The sequence below is a fragment of the Peromyscus maniculatus genome, chromosome 1 (assembly GCF_049852395.1).
Source record: "Peromyscus maniculatus bairdii isolate BWxNUB_F1_BW_parent chromosome 1, HU_Pman_BW_mat_3.1, whole genome shotgun sequence".
Taxonomy (NCBI): Eukaryota; Metazoa; Chordata; class Mammalia; order Rodentia; family Cricetidae; genus Peromyscus; species Peromyscus maniculatus.
In genome coordinates, this window is record NC_134852.1 from 120,097,510 (window position 1) to 120,112,746 (window position 15,237).

Sequence of the window (15,237 nt, forward strand, 5' to 3'; positions counted from 1 at the left end):
TCTGCTCTCTTATTTAGCTCCTTCCTTGCCTAATTTCTCTACATTTTTCTGCTGTTCTAAGTGCTATCTTAATTTCTTCATCTCGTTCTGCCCCATTGAGGTTCTCATCCATCTAGTTCTTTTCCATCTTAGTTCCTCTCTCATCTTCTTCTTTCTCATCTTGTTCTTCCCCACCTGGCCCTTCCTCATCTTCCATCCTGTTCTTCTAGTTCTTTCTCATTTAGTCCTCCAATCTAGTTCTCTCAAGTCTCTGAGGTGTACAGTTATATACCCATGCAATAGCAATGCTCTGGCTAAGGCAAGGTCACCAAACTTGAATTCCCTCAAGGTCAAAGGAGGGACAATAAGATCCACATGGAAGAGCAGTAATTGCTAGCCATCATCTGCAACCCAAAAGGGAAGTGGCTAATGGGAATGACTCAACTGAAGGCTAAATTCGGTTAATAGATCTGAGAAAGGGAATGTATGTGCTCAAACTATATTCTTAGAAGTGGTTAGGTCAAGTGTTAGGAGTCTATCAGTGATGAGTGAATATAAAACTGCCTTATTTTCCTTTGGCCCCTTATCTGCCCAAGCTATCTCAGCTGCCACCATTTTCTGGCAGGGCTGGGGAGTGCACTCAGCTGGGCAACCTGAGTCACAGCTTGATGTACCTGTAAGTAGGAAACCTTTAGTTCTGAATTAATTGTTAAAGGTAGATCTAAAACCAGATATAAGACTTTGGAAAGGGGAAGGTTAAGCTTAATTAGCACATCTGCCAGGCCTTCTCAAACAGATAGTCTGGATGCTTAAGTCTGTTCTTAGAAAGTCTGGGGAGTATCTCAGAAAAGATACTTTTGTCCAGAGAAGGTCCTGGCCAGATGTTGCTAATGATGATAATTACCGAAAGACCCGAAATTAGGGATCTTGACTTGTCTGTTGTTAGCACAGTTGGAGAAAGTTATACAAATACTTTAATTGTATAGGGGAAATTGTGCCCAATGAATTATGGAAAAGCTACAATAGCACATGAGAAATTCATAGCAGGAAACGACTAATATTCAAAAGCCAATATCACCAAGACTCCTTAAGCCTTGGCTTTATCCTCTGGAAAGGCTCTTGGCTTCTTCCAGGAATAACTTTGTCATAGCCAGCCGAATTCCTACTTCATATTTCTGCAGCCCACAGTATCTGGCTGTCCTGGAACTCAGAGATTTGCCTGCCTCTGGCAGTGCTAGGCTTAAAGGCATAAGCCACCACCTCCTGGCTTTTTTGGTTTGTTTGTTTGTTTGTTTGTTTGTTTGTTTTAAACAACCCTTCATGACCAATTTTTGCTCCTGGGTGTGGAGCCATTCACTGGGGTATGGTCAACATTCCAGGGGCCACACTTTTAAAGAAAACTGACTGACTTGAGGCTGGAAAGATGGCTCAGTGGTTAAGACCACTTAATGATCTTCTAGAGGACCGAAGTTCATTTCCCAGCACTATGTTTGGTGACTCACAAACTGCCCAGCTCTAAGAGGATCCTATGCCTCTGGCATCCATGGGCATCTGAATTCATGTTCACATGCTCACATATAGACATACATAAGGAAAGTTTTAATTTTAAAAAGGAAGAGAAAACCAACTCTCTCCCAATAGCTATCAACAGTTCGTCAGCTAGGGGTGACCTTCTACATCCTCCATGCTGGGGTTTTGTCTGTCTGGAGTTTGCACAGGGCTTGTGCATGTTCTCACAACCATTGAGTTCCTATGTGCAGCTGCTCTGTTGTGTTTGGAAAACATTATTTCGTTATAGTCATCTACTGCCTCTAACGCTTACAACCTCCTCCCCCATTTTTTCTCTAGATGATCCCTGAGCCTTGGGAGGAAGAGATGAGACATAGATGTGCCCCATTTAGTGATGAGCACTCTGCAGTCTCTGTTCCTGTTCACACTGATCAATTGTGGGTCTCTGTGATAATTACCATCTACTACAAAAACAAGCTTCTCTGATGAGGGTTGAGAGATGCTCTAATCTATGGGTGTAATGATAAGTCTTTAGGAGTTGGTTTAATATTACATACATTCAGCAGAATAATAGTTGTTTTCCCCTAGACTCTATGATTTATTTAGTTAGTCATAGGTTCTTGACCCTGAAAATGGTGCCAGGAATGGATTCTGTCTTGTAATGTGGGCCTTAAATCCAAATAGAAAGTGGTTGGTTAGTCCCTTAACATTTGTACCACTATTGCACAGTATTTTTAAAATACAATTTATTTTTTATTTTATGTGCATTGTTATTTTGCCTATATGTATGTCTGTGTGAGGGTGTCAGATCTTGGAGTTACAGACAGTTGTGAACTGCCATGTGGGTGGTGGGAATTGAACTGGGGTCTTGTGGAAGAGCAGTCAATGCTGAAAGGTGCTAGGCATGCTACTGGAGGAGAAAAGTAAGCACCAGTCTTATCCAGCTATGAACATTGTGAGTTTCAATAATACTGTCCTGGGGCTGGAGAGATGGCTCAGTGGTTAAGCTTCAAGACAATCATGGTGGCACATGTCTTGAGTCCCAGCACTTGGGAAACAAAGGCAGGGGGATCTCTGAGCAAGTTCCAGGACAGCCAGGGCTGCACAGAGAAACCCTGTCTTGAAAAGCAAAACCAAAGATCTTCAGCTAGAAGTGGGGCCTCAGGTACCACTCTCCCATCCACGCTGGAATGTTGGTGGCTTGATCTTGTGAAGGCAACTGAAGCTGCCAAGAATTCATTAATCCCAGTGGCCCTGTCACCGTAAAGACAGTTTTGTCCCAGTCCTCCTTGACCTCTAACTCTTCAAATCTTTCTGCCTCCACTTCCTGACACTCCCAGGGCTTGCAGAGAGAATGTGTGACATGGATGTCTTATCTTCGTCTGAGCACTGCTACAGACCAACTGTACTTTGATCAGTTTTAAGTCTGTGTGTGTGTGTGTGTGTGTGTGTGTGTGTGTGTGTGTGTGTGTGCTGTCCACTGCACAATGTTGCTTCTTTGATGAGGACTGAGAGCTGCACTAGTCTGAGGTTTCAGAGATAGGTATCTGAAAGGCAGTTTGGTAATACAACCATTTAGAAATAGTGGTAGGTTCTCCCCCAAAGCCTAGGGGGGATCTTCCTGGAGCTAGATTTACAAGTGGCTGTGAACTGCCTGCTATGGATGCTGGGAATGGAACTCAGTTCCTCTGTAAGAATAATTAATGCTCTATAATCACTGCACCATCTCTCAGCATCTGTCTGTCTGTCTGTCTGTCTGCCTCTGCCTCCCAAGTACCACCATTGCCTGGCCTATTTATTTTTGAGACAGGGTCTCCCTATGTAACCCTGTCTGGCTAGGAGCTCCTCGTGTAGACCAGACTGGCCTTGAACTCACAGAGATCTACTACTGCCCCGGAGTGCTGGAATTAGAGATGTGTGGTACCATGCCCAGCAAGGTTTGTTTGTTTGTTTTTGAGATAGGGTTTCTCTGTGTAGCCCTAGCTGTCCTGAAATTCCCTCTGTAGACTAGGCTGGCTTCAAACTCAGAGATCCTCCTGAGTGCTGGGTTTAAAGACATGTACCACTGCCACCTAGCAAAATTATTATTATTACTATTATTATGTATTTATTTTATTTGTTTGTTGTTTGTTTACTTTCAAGACAAGGTTTCTCTGTGTAGACCAAGCTGGTCTCAAACTCAGAGATCCATCTGCCTCTATCTCCCAAGTGCTTGGGATTAAAGACATCACACTCAGCTCTATATTATTATTTTTAAGTGTGTGTGTGTGTGTGTGTGTGTGTGTGTGTGTGTGTGTACATGTGGGTATCTGCACTTGAGTATGTGAAATGCCCTCCATGGGGCCTGGGGAATGAACTCAAGCTCTCTGCAAGATCAATATGTGTTCTAACTGCTGAGCCATCTCTCCAGCCCCACTTTTAGAAGAGTTTTTATGACTTAGGAAAAAGCATACTGTGGTGAGGTATTCATCAGAGAAGAACTGCTCAGACATGGGTTTAAGCCAATAGAAAGTCTTTATTAGTTGGCCATAGGAATACACTGAGTGTTCAGGATCCCAGTGTAGCCGTGAGCCTTTCTCAGGGTGAGGATTTTTTTGTTTTTTGTTTTTGTTTTTTTTTGAAGATTTATTTATTATATATATATATATATATATATATATATATATATATATATATATATATATATATATATATATATATAGTGTTCTGCCTGCATGTATGTCTGCACACCAGAAGAGGGCACAGATCTCATTACAGATGGTTGTGAGCCACCATGTGGTTGCTGGGAATTGAACTCGGGACCTTTGGAAGAGCAAGCAGTGCTCTTAACCTCTGAGCCATCTCTCCAGCCCCTTAGGGTGAGCTTTTAAGCACAAACATACCTCAGTTAACAAGAACAGTTAGCCAGAAGCAGAACTACAGAAGCCAAAAAGCAAAGTTGTACATTTAGAGACTTTGCCAGAACTCTGGGCTTTGATGGATTAGGTTTTGTTTTAGTTTTGACAGGTGGTGCTGTCTACATTCTGAGTTTTACAGCCTGAGTGGTACCTCCATTATGGAATCAGTGGTGCTAAGGTCTCAGGGCCTACTAAGGGGTGGGGTCCTGTTACACATTATATAATCAAGTGAAAAAATCAGCAAGCAAAAGTACATATGTTGTTGAGCACCTAGTCCCAGTTATGGAGATGGGCAGGAGAATGGAGTGAAGGCCAGCCTAGGATACCTGAAGCCCTGTCTCAAAAATACTCCAAGATAAAAATAATACAAACAAGATAATCCCTCTTTTTCCCTTTGTACACAGCAATACCAGGCTTTTTCTTTTGGGCCACCAACCAACTCCTAAATCATGACATAGAGACTCCTTACTAGTTATGAATGCTCAGGCATAGCTTAGGCTCGTTTCTGACTAGCTTTTTTAACTTAACCTGATTCTCTTCATTGCCTTGGGCTTTTTACCTCTCTTTCCTTCTGTGTATCTATCTTATCTGCACTGCTTCTGTCTGGCAGCTGCCTGGCTTCTGGCCCCAGGCATGTTCCTCCCTTTGGCCCTCCTTCTCACCTCCTCCGTCTCCTCTTGAGCCTAGATTCCTTCTCCTACCTATTCTCTCTGCCCACCAGCCCCACCTATCCCTCTCCTGCCTAGCTATTGGCCATGCAGCTTTTTATTAGACCAATCAGGTGCCTTGGGCAGGCAAGGTGAAACAGCAACACATCTTTTCATAATCAAACAAATACAGCAGAAACAAATATAACACACCTTCACACAGTTAAAGTAATATTCCTCAGCATAAATGAATGTAGCACATCTTTGCCCAGTTAAATTAATATTCCACAACACAATAGAGTACACACATGGGTTAGTCCCTATTGATAATGACAGGATTAAGAGAAGTAACTGAATGATGCTTAATTAATGCACAGGCCACAGAGGTGAATGTGGCTGACATTTCCTCTCAGTCTTGAAGGATGAGGAAGGGCCTCGCCAGGTGGGTGGGCTTTCTAGGTAGGAGTGCCAGGGTGAACAAGAGACGCAGAGAGCCGGTTGGGACGTTAGGGGTGGGAGTTGGGCATGTGTGGGGGACAGGCGGGCAGACCAGCTGGCTTGGCACAACGTCATCATTATTACTAAAGGCAGTTTCACTTGCCAGGCTCATGCTTTCTAGTTCTGGGTTTCAATTCTGCAATAAACAAACTACTGAAAAGTAGAGAGTTCTTATTTTTCTTGAGGCAAGAGTGGGAAATAGTAACAGGTGAGCAAACGAAAGGAGGGTATGTAGGAAGCCCCAGGCCTCGGCAGTCAAAGGTCACAGGGGCTTGGTGCGATGGTGCATACCTTTTGTTTGTTGATTTTCTTTTTCAGACAGGGTTTCTCTGTGGAGCCCTGGTTGTCCTGGAACTCACTCTGTAGACCAGGCCGGCCTCAAACTCCCAGAGGGTTGCCTGTCTGTGCCTCTTGAGTGCTGAGATTAAAGGCATGAGCTGTCTAGCTAATGGTACATACCTTTAATCCTAGCACTCTGGCAGTCAGGTGGATCTCTGGGAGTTTGAGGCCAGCCTGGTCAACTTGGTGAGTTTGAGGACAGCCAGAGATATCTCGTAGAAAGATCTTGTTTCTTAAAAAAAAAAGGCACGGGGGCGGGGGGGGGGGGGGGGGGGGGGAAGGCAGGGGGCGGGGGCGGGGTCTAGTTTAGTCTTTAGTTTTGGCCTCTCTGATCCCGGTTCTGGAAAGGCCCTGGGGTGGTTGCTCTTGCTCCATCACTGGCCCTGCTGTCTTCCTCCTTAGCAAGCCAGTTTAGGGCACTGTCACATCCTCCTCCTTCAGCGTCCTTGGTGCCATCTCCTGTGTGCCCAGGTCTCTCTGTGCTTGAGACACAGGCATTGCCATCCCCGTACCACCCATCCCCTGTCTCTGAATCCCTGAATGCTGCGTGGCCCAGCAGACAGGCCCAGGGAGCTGGTGATGGAGGGCAGGGCTGTATTAGGAGCTGAGCCTCTCTTCCTCCTTGATAAGGCGGGCTTTCCTCCCTCCCTTCTTGCTCCTTGGTACCAAGAGGTGACTAGGCAGAGCGTAGCTCCCTCCCTCCTCCCTGAAGAAGCACATCCTTCTGCTTGTGTACCTCCACAGCAGTGCTGGTGAGAACCTGGCTGGAGGGCCCCAGGGCAGGTGGGGGTTGGGGTTTAGTGAAAGCTGAAACTAGAAGAGATCCGACCTCAAGTGGTCAGAGGGGGCATAAGGGCCGAAAGGAAGCAATAGTCAGTGCAGAAAGTTCCAGCCCAGCAGAGGTGGAAGGCTTGGATCCTGGCTGGCACCCGAGGGAGTCTGGGTTGGGACAGGGGCCAGCGGCCCCCAGCTGCCTCAGTGTTTGTGCAGTTGCTGTGTCATCCTGGCACACCCAAGAGCTTACACATACTTTGGCTCACATTCTCCCACAGAGAGGCCCGTGCAACGCGTCAGCAGCACACGTGTTCTGACCTTTCACCTTTTCCTCTGCACCAGGTGTGCATGCAATCCTTCCTCAAGCCTAGACATGTGCACATTCACACCTGCCTAAATTTCCCTTTGCCTGAAGACCTTGAGGCTCTCCCCCAGGTATAGTTAAAAAAAAAAATAGAGCAGCTGGTCTCATGAGAGGAGGAAGGGAACGCGGAGGGTGAGATGGAGCAGATAGCAGGTAGTGTGGGCAAATGGGGGAGGCTGAGGTCCCAGAAGTCAGCAGAAGGGCCAGGCATAGTGGTTCAGCCTGCGGTCCCAGCACTTGGGGAGTTGAGGCAGGAGGATTGCTGCAAGTTCAAGGCCAGTCTGGGCTCCAGAGTAAGGGCATGATGAGAACTTGTTTAAAGGAAAAAGCCAGGTGTGATAACACACACTTGTAAAGCCAGCAGCACTTGAGAGGTGGAGGCAGGAGGACCAGAAGTTCAAGGTCACCCTCAATTATCCAGTGAGTCAGAGGCCAGCCTGGCCTCTTATGCATGAGACCCTAACTCAAAAAAAAAAGCGGGTGGGGGAGGGGCGGGAGAAAGGCGGGGGATAAAGACAGAAGGACAACAGGAGAGAGACTTGAGAAGAAAGAGGAAGAACTTAGGGGTGTCCCACGTGCTTTCGCACACGAACTTGGCATGGGTGACAGGCTGAGTCTATTAAAAAGAATTAAATATAACCTTTACAAAGCCTTTGACGAAGTGTCCACACATTGCTAGTGCAGGTGAGAAGTCAATCCCTCCTCTTCCCTGGGGACCCAGACGCGTCTCTAACTAGCACCAGACTTCCGCACAGCCCCACAGCGCCTCCTTCGCCGACTGTTAGGAAGAGAGGCAAGTGACTTGTTTTTCAGACCTTCTGTTGCCCTTGGCATTTTTTTGGCTCATTGGCCTCCACTCAGACCCTCTTGCAAGCACAAAAGCAATGGAATTTGGAGTGGAAAACAAAGGCAGACAAGAAGTCAATCGTCAATCTCACATTCATCTCCAAGGAGCTCAGAACACTGCAGCTAATTCAGCACACACCAGCCTCGGGCCAAAGATTTGCTTAAGACAAGCTCCCGTGAAGTCCTCAGAGCTCCATAGAGAAGCTCGTGCTTCCAATCAACACTGAGCTTCCAAATCAACACTGAGTTTTTTCAGTTTTTATTTTTTCTTTTCTGTGTGTGTGTGTGTACCTGTGTGCATGTGTGCATTTACATACCCATGTGCATGCAGGGTCTCTCTATGTAGCCCTGACTGTTCTGGAGCTCCCTATATAGACCAGGCTGGATTAGAACTCACAGAGATCCTCCTACCTCTGCCTCCTGAATGCTGGGACTAAAGTTGTGTGCCACCATACCCAGTCACTTTATTTTTTAGATTGTCATTTCGTATGAAGTCCCACACCTATAATCCCAGCACTTGGGAAGAGATAGGAAGATGGGGCACTCATAGTCATCCTAGACCAGCCTGTGCTACATGAGACCTTGTCTCAAAAAAAAAAAAATGCATTGTATATATTCACTGTACATGGCACTATACTATATAAGGACAGAGTCATATAAGCATGTATTTTGAACACTGAGTACATGCCCTCATAGTCCCTTCCCCACCTCACACCCCTCCCCCAACAGTCCCCTTTCTTTCCCTAGGCAACTTTAATTCTTTCCTATCGTAGGTACATACAAGATTTTATACGTCTAAAGAAAATCTAGAAACTGCACAAGAGAAACATACATTGTTAATTTACTTCATATTGCTTGTTGCATTCATTTTCCCCTGAAATGACATAACGTCTTTTTTCCTGCAGTATAGCTGAAAAAATTCCTTTGTGTATGTGTACCCCATTTTCTTCATCCGTTCCTGTTTGGCTGGGCACCCAGGCTAGTCCACGACTTAGCTGTTATGAACAGTGCTGCAGCACACACACACACACACACACACACACACACACACACACACACACACACACGCACGCGCGCAGGCGAGCATCTGTGCTAGGCTGACATAGAGTTCGCCAGCTGCGGTATAGCAGGCCACAGGGGGGATCTGTTTTTACTCGTTTCTTTACTTGAGGGGTAGTGGTGGTGGTGGTGGTGGTGGCTGCAGCCGAGGAAGCGCACCCCTTTAATCCCAGAACTAAAGAGGCAGAGCCAGGCGAATCTGTGAGTTCGAGGCCAGCCTGGTCTACAGAATGATCCAGGACAGCCAGGGCTACACAGAGAAACCCTGTCTCTTAAAAAAAAAAAAAAAAAAAAAAGATTTGCTTATTTTATTTCACGTGTGTTTGTCTACTTGTCTATGCACGCAAGTGCATGCAGTGCTCTTGGAGGCCAGAAGTGGGCGTCAGATCTCCTGGAACTGACTGCTGTGAGCCACCGTGTAGGTGCTGGGAGTCAGACCCCGGTCCTCTGCAAGAGCAACAGGTGCTCCTAATCACTGAACCACCTCTCTAGTCCTGTCATCTTTTTTGTTTGTTTATTTGTTTGTTTTTCGAGACAGGGTTTCCCTGTGTAGTTTTGGTGCCTGTCCTGGAACACGCTCTGTAGACCAGGCTGGCTTTGAACTCACAGAGATCTGCCTGGCTCTGCCTCCCGAGTGCTGGGATTAAAACCGTGTGCTACCACCACCCAACTGAAAAAAACTTTTTTTTTTTTTTTTTTTTTTCAAGACAGGGTTTCTCTGTGTAGCTTTGCGCCTTTCCTGGAACTCACTCGGTAGTCCAGGCTGGCCTCGAACTCACAATGATCCACCTGGCTCTGCCTCCCGAGTGCTGGGATTAAAGGTGTGCGCCACCACCGCCCGGTGAAAAAAACTTTTTACATTCTGTTTTAGTTAGGGTTTCTACTGCTGTGAAGAGACACCATGACCACAGCAACTCTTACAAGGAAAACATTTAGTTGAGGTGGCTCACTTACAGTTTCAGAGGTTCAGTCTGTTATCATCATGGTAGGGAGCATGGCGGCATGCAGACAGACAGGTAATAAGAAGTCGAATAAGACACTGGGCTGTATCCTGAGCACAGGAAACCTCAATGCCCTCCCCCCCAGTGACACACTTCCTCCAAGGCCACACCTACTCCAACAAAGCCACGCCTCCTAGTAGTGCCACTCCCTCTGAGACTATGGGGGCCACTTACATTCAAACTACCACACATTTTATTTATTTATTTATTTATTTATTGTGTGTGTATATATGTCCAAGCACATGTCACAGTACACATGTGGGGGTCAGAGGTCAACTTGCAGAAGTTGGTTTTCCCAATTAATGGATTTATAGGTGTTTAAAACCACCCTCCAGGCCAGGCCGTGGTGGGGCACGCCTTTAATCCCAGCACTTGGGAGGCAGAGGCAGGTGGATCTCTGTGAATCTGAGGACAGCCTGGTCTACAGAGTGAGATCTAGGACAGGCACCAAAACTACAAAGAGAAACCCTGTCTCAACCCCCCCTCCCCCAAAATAAAACCATCCTCCATTTCTGTAGTAGTCAGGATTGAACACAGGGCTTCATGTATGCTAGGCAATCACTCTACCAACTGAGTTATAAACCCAGACCTTAAATTAAGACAGCTTTAAAGTACATTAGCGGAGGGGCTGGAGAGGTTCCTTGGCAGTTAAGAACGCTGGTTGATCCTCCAGAGGACCCAGGTTAGAGTCCCTGCACCCACATGGCAGCTCACAATCCTGTGTAACTCTAGTCTCAGGGGATCTGACGTCCTCTTCTGTCCTCCACAGATGTACATGCAGATAAAATACCTATAAACATAAAAAAAAATCCAGTGATGGAAACTTGATGGTTTCAAGTTTGGTTCAAAACCAGGATGGTGCTTGAGTTACAGTTACAGCAAAGTGGAGAAATTTCTGTCACAGGCCTCACATGCTGTCTGGTGACATTCTTAGTCTTTAGATGGGGGAAGCCAGTGGTTTGCTGAGAATACGTTTTTAAGGTTTGACTAGTCACAAGCTTAGGTCAGACGTAGGGGTAGACAGTGAATGGCGTTCAAAGGGACTAAAAATAGACCAAGATAATTTGGCTCTCTGCAACATTTTAACTCTCCGTAACCAGGAAGTTTAGTCATTCGGCCTTGTATTAATAGTCTCCCTCTCTCTCCCTCTCCCTCTGTCTGTCTCCTCCTCTACTGTCTCTCCCTCCCTTCCTCCTTCCCTCCCTCCCTCCCTGTCTCTGTCTGTCTTTCTCTCTCTTGGGAACTTCAGTACAGTAACATTACTATGCGACCATGTCCCCATAGCATAGCTGACTGGTCCAGATCCAGTAGAAGGCACTTGAACCAAGAGGGTTCCTCAGATCTCATGACGGGTAGCATGAAATCTCTGCCCTGGAGGCAGACCAGGCCAGAGCAGATCCCTTTTGGCAAATAAAGGTGGCGTTCAGGAGGGCCGGCAGCTGCTGGCTCTTGGCAACACTGAGGGTACCGGCTGCAGCCTGAGAGAGAAGCAGAGACTGCACCCTGGATCTGTCCACAGCCCCCACTCAGGGGTTCCCTCTCATTCCTTTAGTACAAATGATAAACCCAGCGGTTTCTGTTACGGTTCCCAAAACTTCAATCATGTCAAGACCCAGATTGCTCAGTATCCCTCCATGTCAACAGGACCCATGAAGAGCTTGGCATTGGGAACTATTGTCCCAATATTCAGCTTTGAAATTCCTCTTGTCAGAACCAGCACCTTCCTTCACAGGACACTCCATAAGAACTAGTGTCTGCCTGAGACAGCCCACAGCAGGAAAGAACCCCAGGCATTCTCCTGGAGTGTTTTCAGAGGACAGGCATCTGTCTTGAACTCCACAAGTGACTCAGATCCATCTGAACAGCAAGGCTAGCAGTGCATCAAAGCAATACCCATTTCTAAACATACACCTGACTCTGCTGACCTCAGTGACTCCTGCCAGCCCCAGGCGGGCAGCGGGAGGAGGTTCAACATCCTGCTGAAGTCATCTGGAGTTCGGCACTGCATTAATCCACAGCTGAGCAACTCGGGACTTTAAAGGGAAAACAGGATAAGTATTCTTCCACTCAGCAGCTTACTGTCTAAACCAACATTCAGGACGGCTCACCACACCTTCAACTGGTCATAATGAATGCTGTTCACGTTTCCTCTTCTATCCAGGAGAGGAAACATCTGTTGGTCTTAATTATACCCTGCTATGTGACAAGGGACAACATGTCTGAGTGAAGACAGAGGAGAATTTAGGTTAGAGAACACAAAGTTCAGTTTTACTGGTCTCTCTCTTTCTCTTCTTTTTTTTCTTTCTTTTTTTCTTCTTTTTTCTTTTTTGCATGTGCCTGTCGTCACCTTTTATTGGACACTAGTTTTTAAGACATGAAGACTCAGCCACAGTTGAATTCATGGATGGGAGCAGGGCAGGTGGTTATGCTCAGGTGTGCAGTGCCCTCCAGTGACCCTTCTTCAGTGGCACTTGCGTCGACGCTCATGTTTGAATTCCTTGTAAGAAATGCAGTAGCTGGCCAGGCGGTGGTGGCGCACGCCTTGAATCCCAGCACTCAAGAGGCAGAGGCAGGTGGATCTCTGTGAGTTCGAGGCCAGCCTGGGCTACAGAGTGAGTTCCAGGGAAGGTGCAAAGATAAACAGAGAAACCCTGTCTCAAAAAACCAAAAAAAAAAAAAAAAAAAAGAAAGAAAGAAAAGAAAAGAAAGAAAGAAAAAGAAAAAGAAAAGAAAAAAGAAAGAAAGAAAGAAAGAAAGAAAGAAAGAAAGAAAGAAAGAAAGAAAGAAAAAAGAAAGAAAGAAAAGAAATATAGTAGCTGAAAACCATGTAGGCTGCCAGCATCATGTTAATCCCCGAGATGCTGCCTTTCTGCACATTGATGTACTTGTGATACCGGTCAGAACCTCTCTGAAAGGCTCCCACTATGCCACTGGAGGTGAAATTCCACATCAATATCCAGCTTGGCAGCTCTCCAAGTTTAACCTCCATGAGCTTTTCATCCTCCAGTGGCATGAGGGACGCCATCTTGCAGTCTTGGTGTGTGCCTCTCTCTCTTTCTTATATGTTTGGTTGTGAGCCTAGCCTTTAGTGGCTGAGCCATCTCTCTAGCCCATGTCTCTCTCTTTCTGGAGACAAGGTCTCATATAGCTAAGGCTCAGTTTGTACTTGGTATGCAGCCAAGGGTGACCTTGAACTTCATTTACGTCTATGTGCATCTGTCTCTCTCTGTGTGGGCACCACATGCATGCACGTGTCTCCAGAGGCCAGAAGAGGGATCAGATCTCCTTGAGCTGGAGATACAGGCAGTGTGAGTCACTGGACATGGGTGCTGGGAACCACCTCCAGTCCTCTGGAAGAGCAAGAAGTACCCCCTAACCATTGAGCCATCCCTGCAGCCCTTACCTTGAACTTAAGAACCTTCCACATTCACCTCTTAAGTCGCCACTTCCCACTCCAGACATGTGCCATCACTTCCATTTATACAGTGCCGGGATCAAAGCCAGGACTCTGCACATACCAGGGTGGCACTCCACCTACGGAACCAACACAGCCCAAGGCCTCAGTGCTACAGATCAAATTCATGGCTTTGGGTATTCTCAAATACCCACAAGTGGCAAGCTCTCTGTCACTGAGCTGCACCCCCCTCAGAAAATTCAGTTCTGACCCTGGCAAGTTTAAGTCCACTAGGAATTTTGAGAAATCAACTATATAAAGCCCGGGGCTCAATTTTATATGTATCACTGGCATGTGGGGAATTGGTGAGTGTGAGGTAGTCTGAGAAGGATTTGTAACAAGACAAATATATCCAGGACAGAGCCCTAAGAAAGCATTGTTTAGACCATTGATGGGGGAAAGGAAATGGGTAGTGGTGGTGGACAGAGAGCATCCAAGGAGCTGGAAGGACATCCGACCTGAAAAACCAAACCCTCTTCTGCCCCAGGAGGTAACACAGCCCGCAGTAGTGTTCCTCTGAGAAACAGAACATAGAGCAGACACACAGTTTGTCTAAATCTCTCTCTCTCCCCCCCCCCCCCCCCGTGTGTGTGTGTGTGTGTGTGTGTGTGTGTGTGTGTGTGTGTGTGTGTTTACATGCGTGTGAGTGCTCCTGCCATGGTGGCTGTTGTGGAGGTCAGAGGACAATTACAGGGTTCAGTTGTAGTTGTCTCCTGCCACCATGTGGAACACAGGATGACAAGCTGGTGGCCTGGAGTTGGGCTCGTGCCTGATCTGCTTGAGAAACGCTAAGGAGGCCTAGAGGGATGTTAAAGGGGAGGGTAGGAGGTCCGAGAGATGAGGGGGCAGGTGACCTGGGGCCGTTAGGGCCAAGGAACACGACAGCTTTTAGATCTGATAGATGGGGAAGCCACAAGGTTTACAGGACAGGACTTCCAAGAACTGACTTCCTAGTTTATCTATTTACTGTTTTGTTTTTGTTTTTGTTTTCCTTTGGGGGTGAGAGTTAATAAGACAGACTCTTCTGTTGCCCAAGCTAGACTTGAACTTGTTATGTAGCTGGTAATGACCTGGAATTCTGGATCTTCCTGCCTCCACCTGAAATTGCAGGCATATGCCACCATGTCTGGTTTTCCTTATTGGTTTTTATTTCTTTGTTTTTTGAGACAAGGTTTCTCTGTGCGACCTTGGCTGTCCTGGAACTTGCTCTGTAGACCAGGCTGGCCTTGAACTCACAAGGATCCACCTGCCTCTGCCTCCCACGTGCTGGGGTTAAAGGCATGCGCCACCACACCTAGCTCAAATTATCTTTTATGTGTATGTGTGGGGGGCACTCTACTCTTGCCAAGGAGCGGGTGGCAGGTGTCGAGGTCAGAGGATGACTTTCCAGAGGGGCCTTTCTTTTTCTATAATGTGGGTCCTGAGTTAAATTCAGGTTGTCTGGCTTGTCAGCAAGCACCATGACCCACTGAGCCATCTTGTCAGCCCCCTTTAGTGTGTGTGCGTGTGCGTATGCATGTGTGTGTTTTGAGACAGAGTCTTATGTAGCTCAGGCTGTTCTTAAACTTGTTATATAGCCAAAGCTGGTCTTGAACTCCAAATCCTCTGCCTCCACCTCACTGGTCTCCCTAGTGCTTTGGTTACAGGTGGGTTTTGCTTTTGTTGTCCTTTTTAAAAGAGAAGAGTTAAGATAACCTGAGCAAATGATTGATTTGCTATTAACCATTAGAAGCCCCACCCCCACTTGCATTCATGTTACCTGGACGGCGGTGGCGGTGGCGGTGGCCCACACCTTCAATCCCAGCATCGGGAGGCAAAGGCAGGCAGATCTCTGTGAATTTGAGGGCAGCCTGGTCTACAGTGAGTTCCA

The 15,237-nt window shown here is 46.8% G+C and overlaps 1 protein-coding gene across 1 annotated transcript; it reads right to left on the reverse strand.

Moving 5' to 3' along the window:
• Positions 1-12,374: 12,374 nt before the first annotated feature.
• On the reverse strand, positions 12,375-12,938 carry LOC143272348 (ATP synthase F(0) complex subunit f, mitochondrial-like). The gene is made up of 2 exons (XM_076566809.1): positions 12,733-12,938; positions 12,375-12,432 (listed from the first exon to the last, which is right to left on the reverse strand). The coding sequence occupies exons 1-2, from the start codon at positions 12,936-12,938 to the stop codon at positions 12,375-12,377; spliced, it is 264 nt and encodes an 87-aa protein (XP_076422924.1).
• Positions 12,939-15,237: the final 2,299 nt, after the last annotated feature.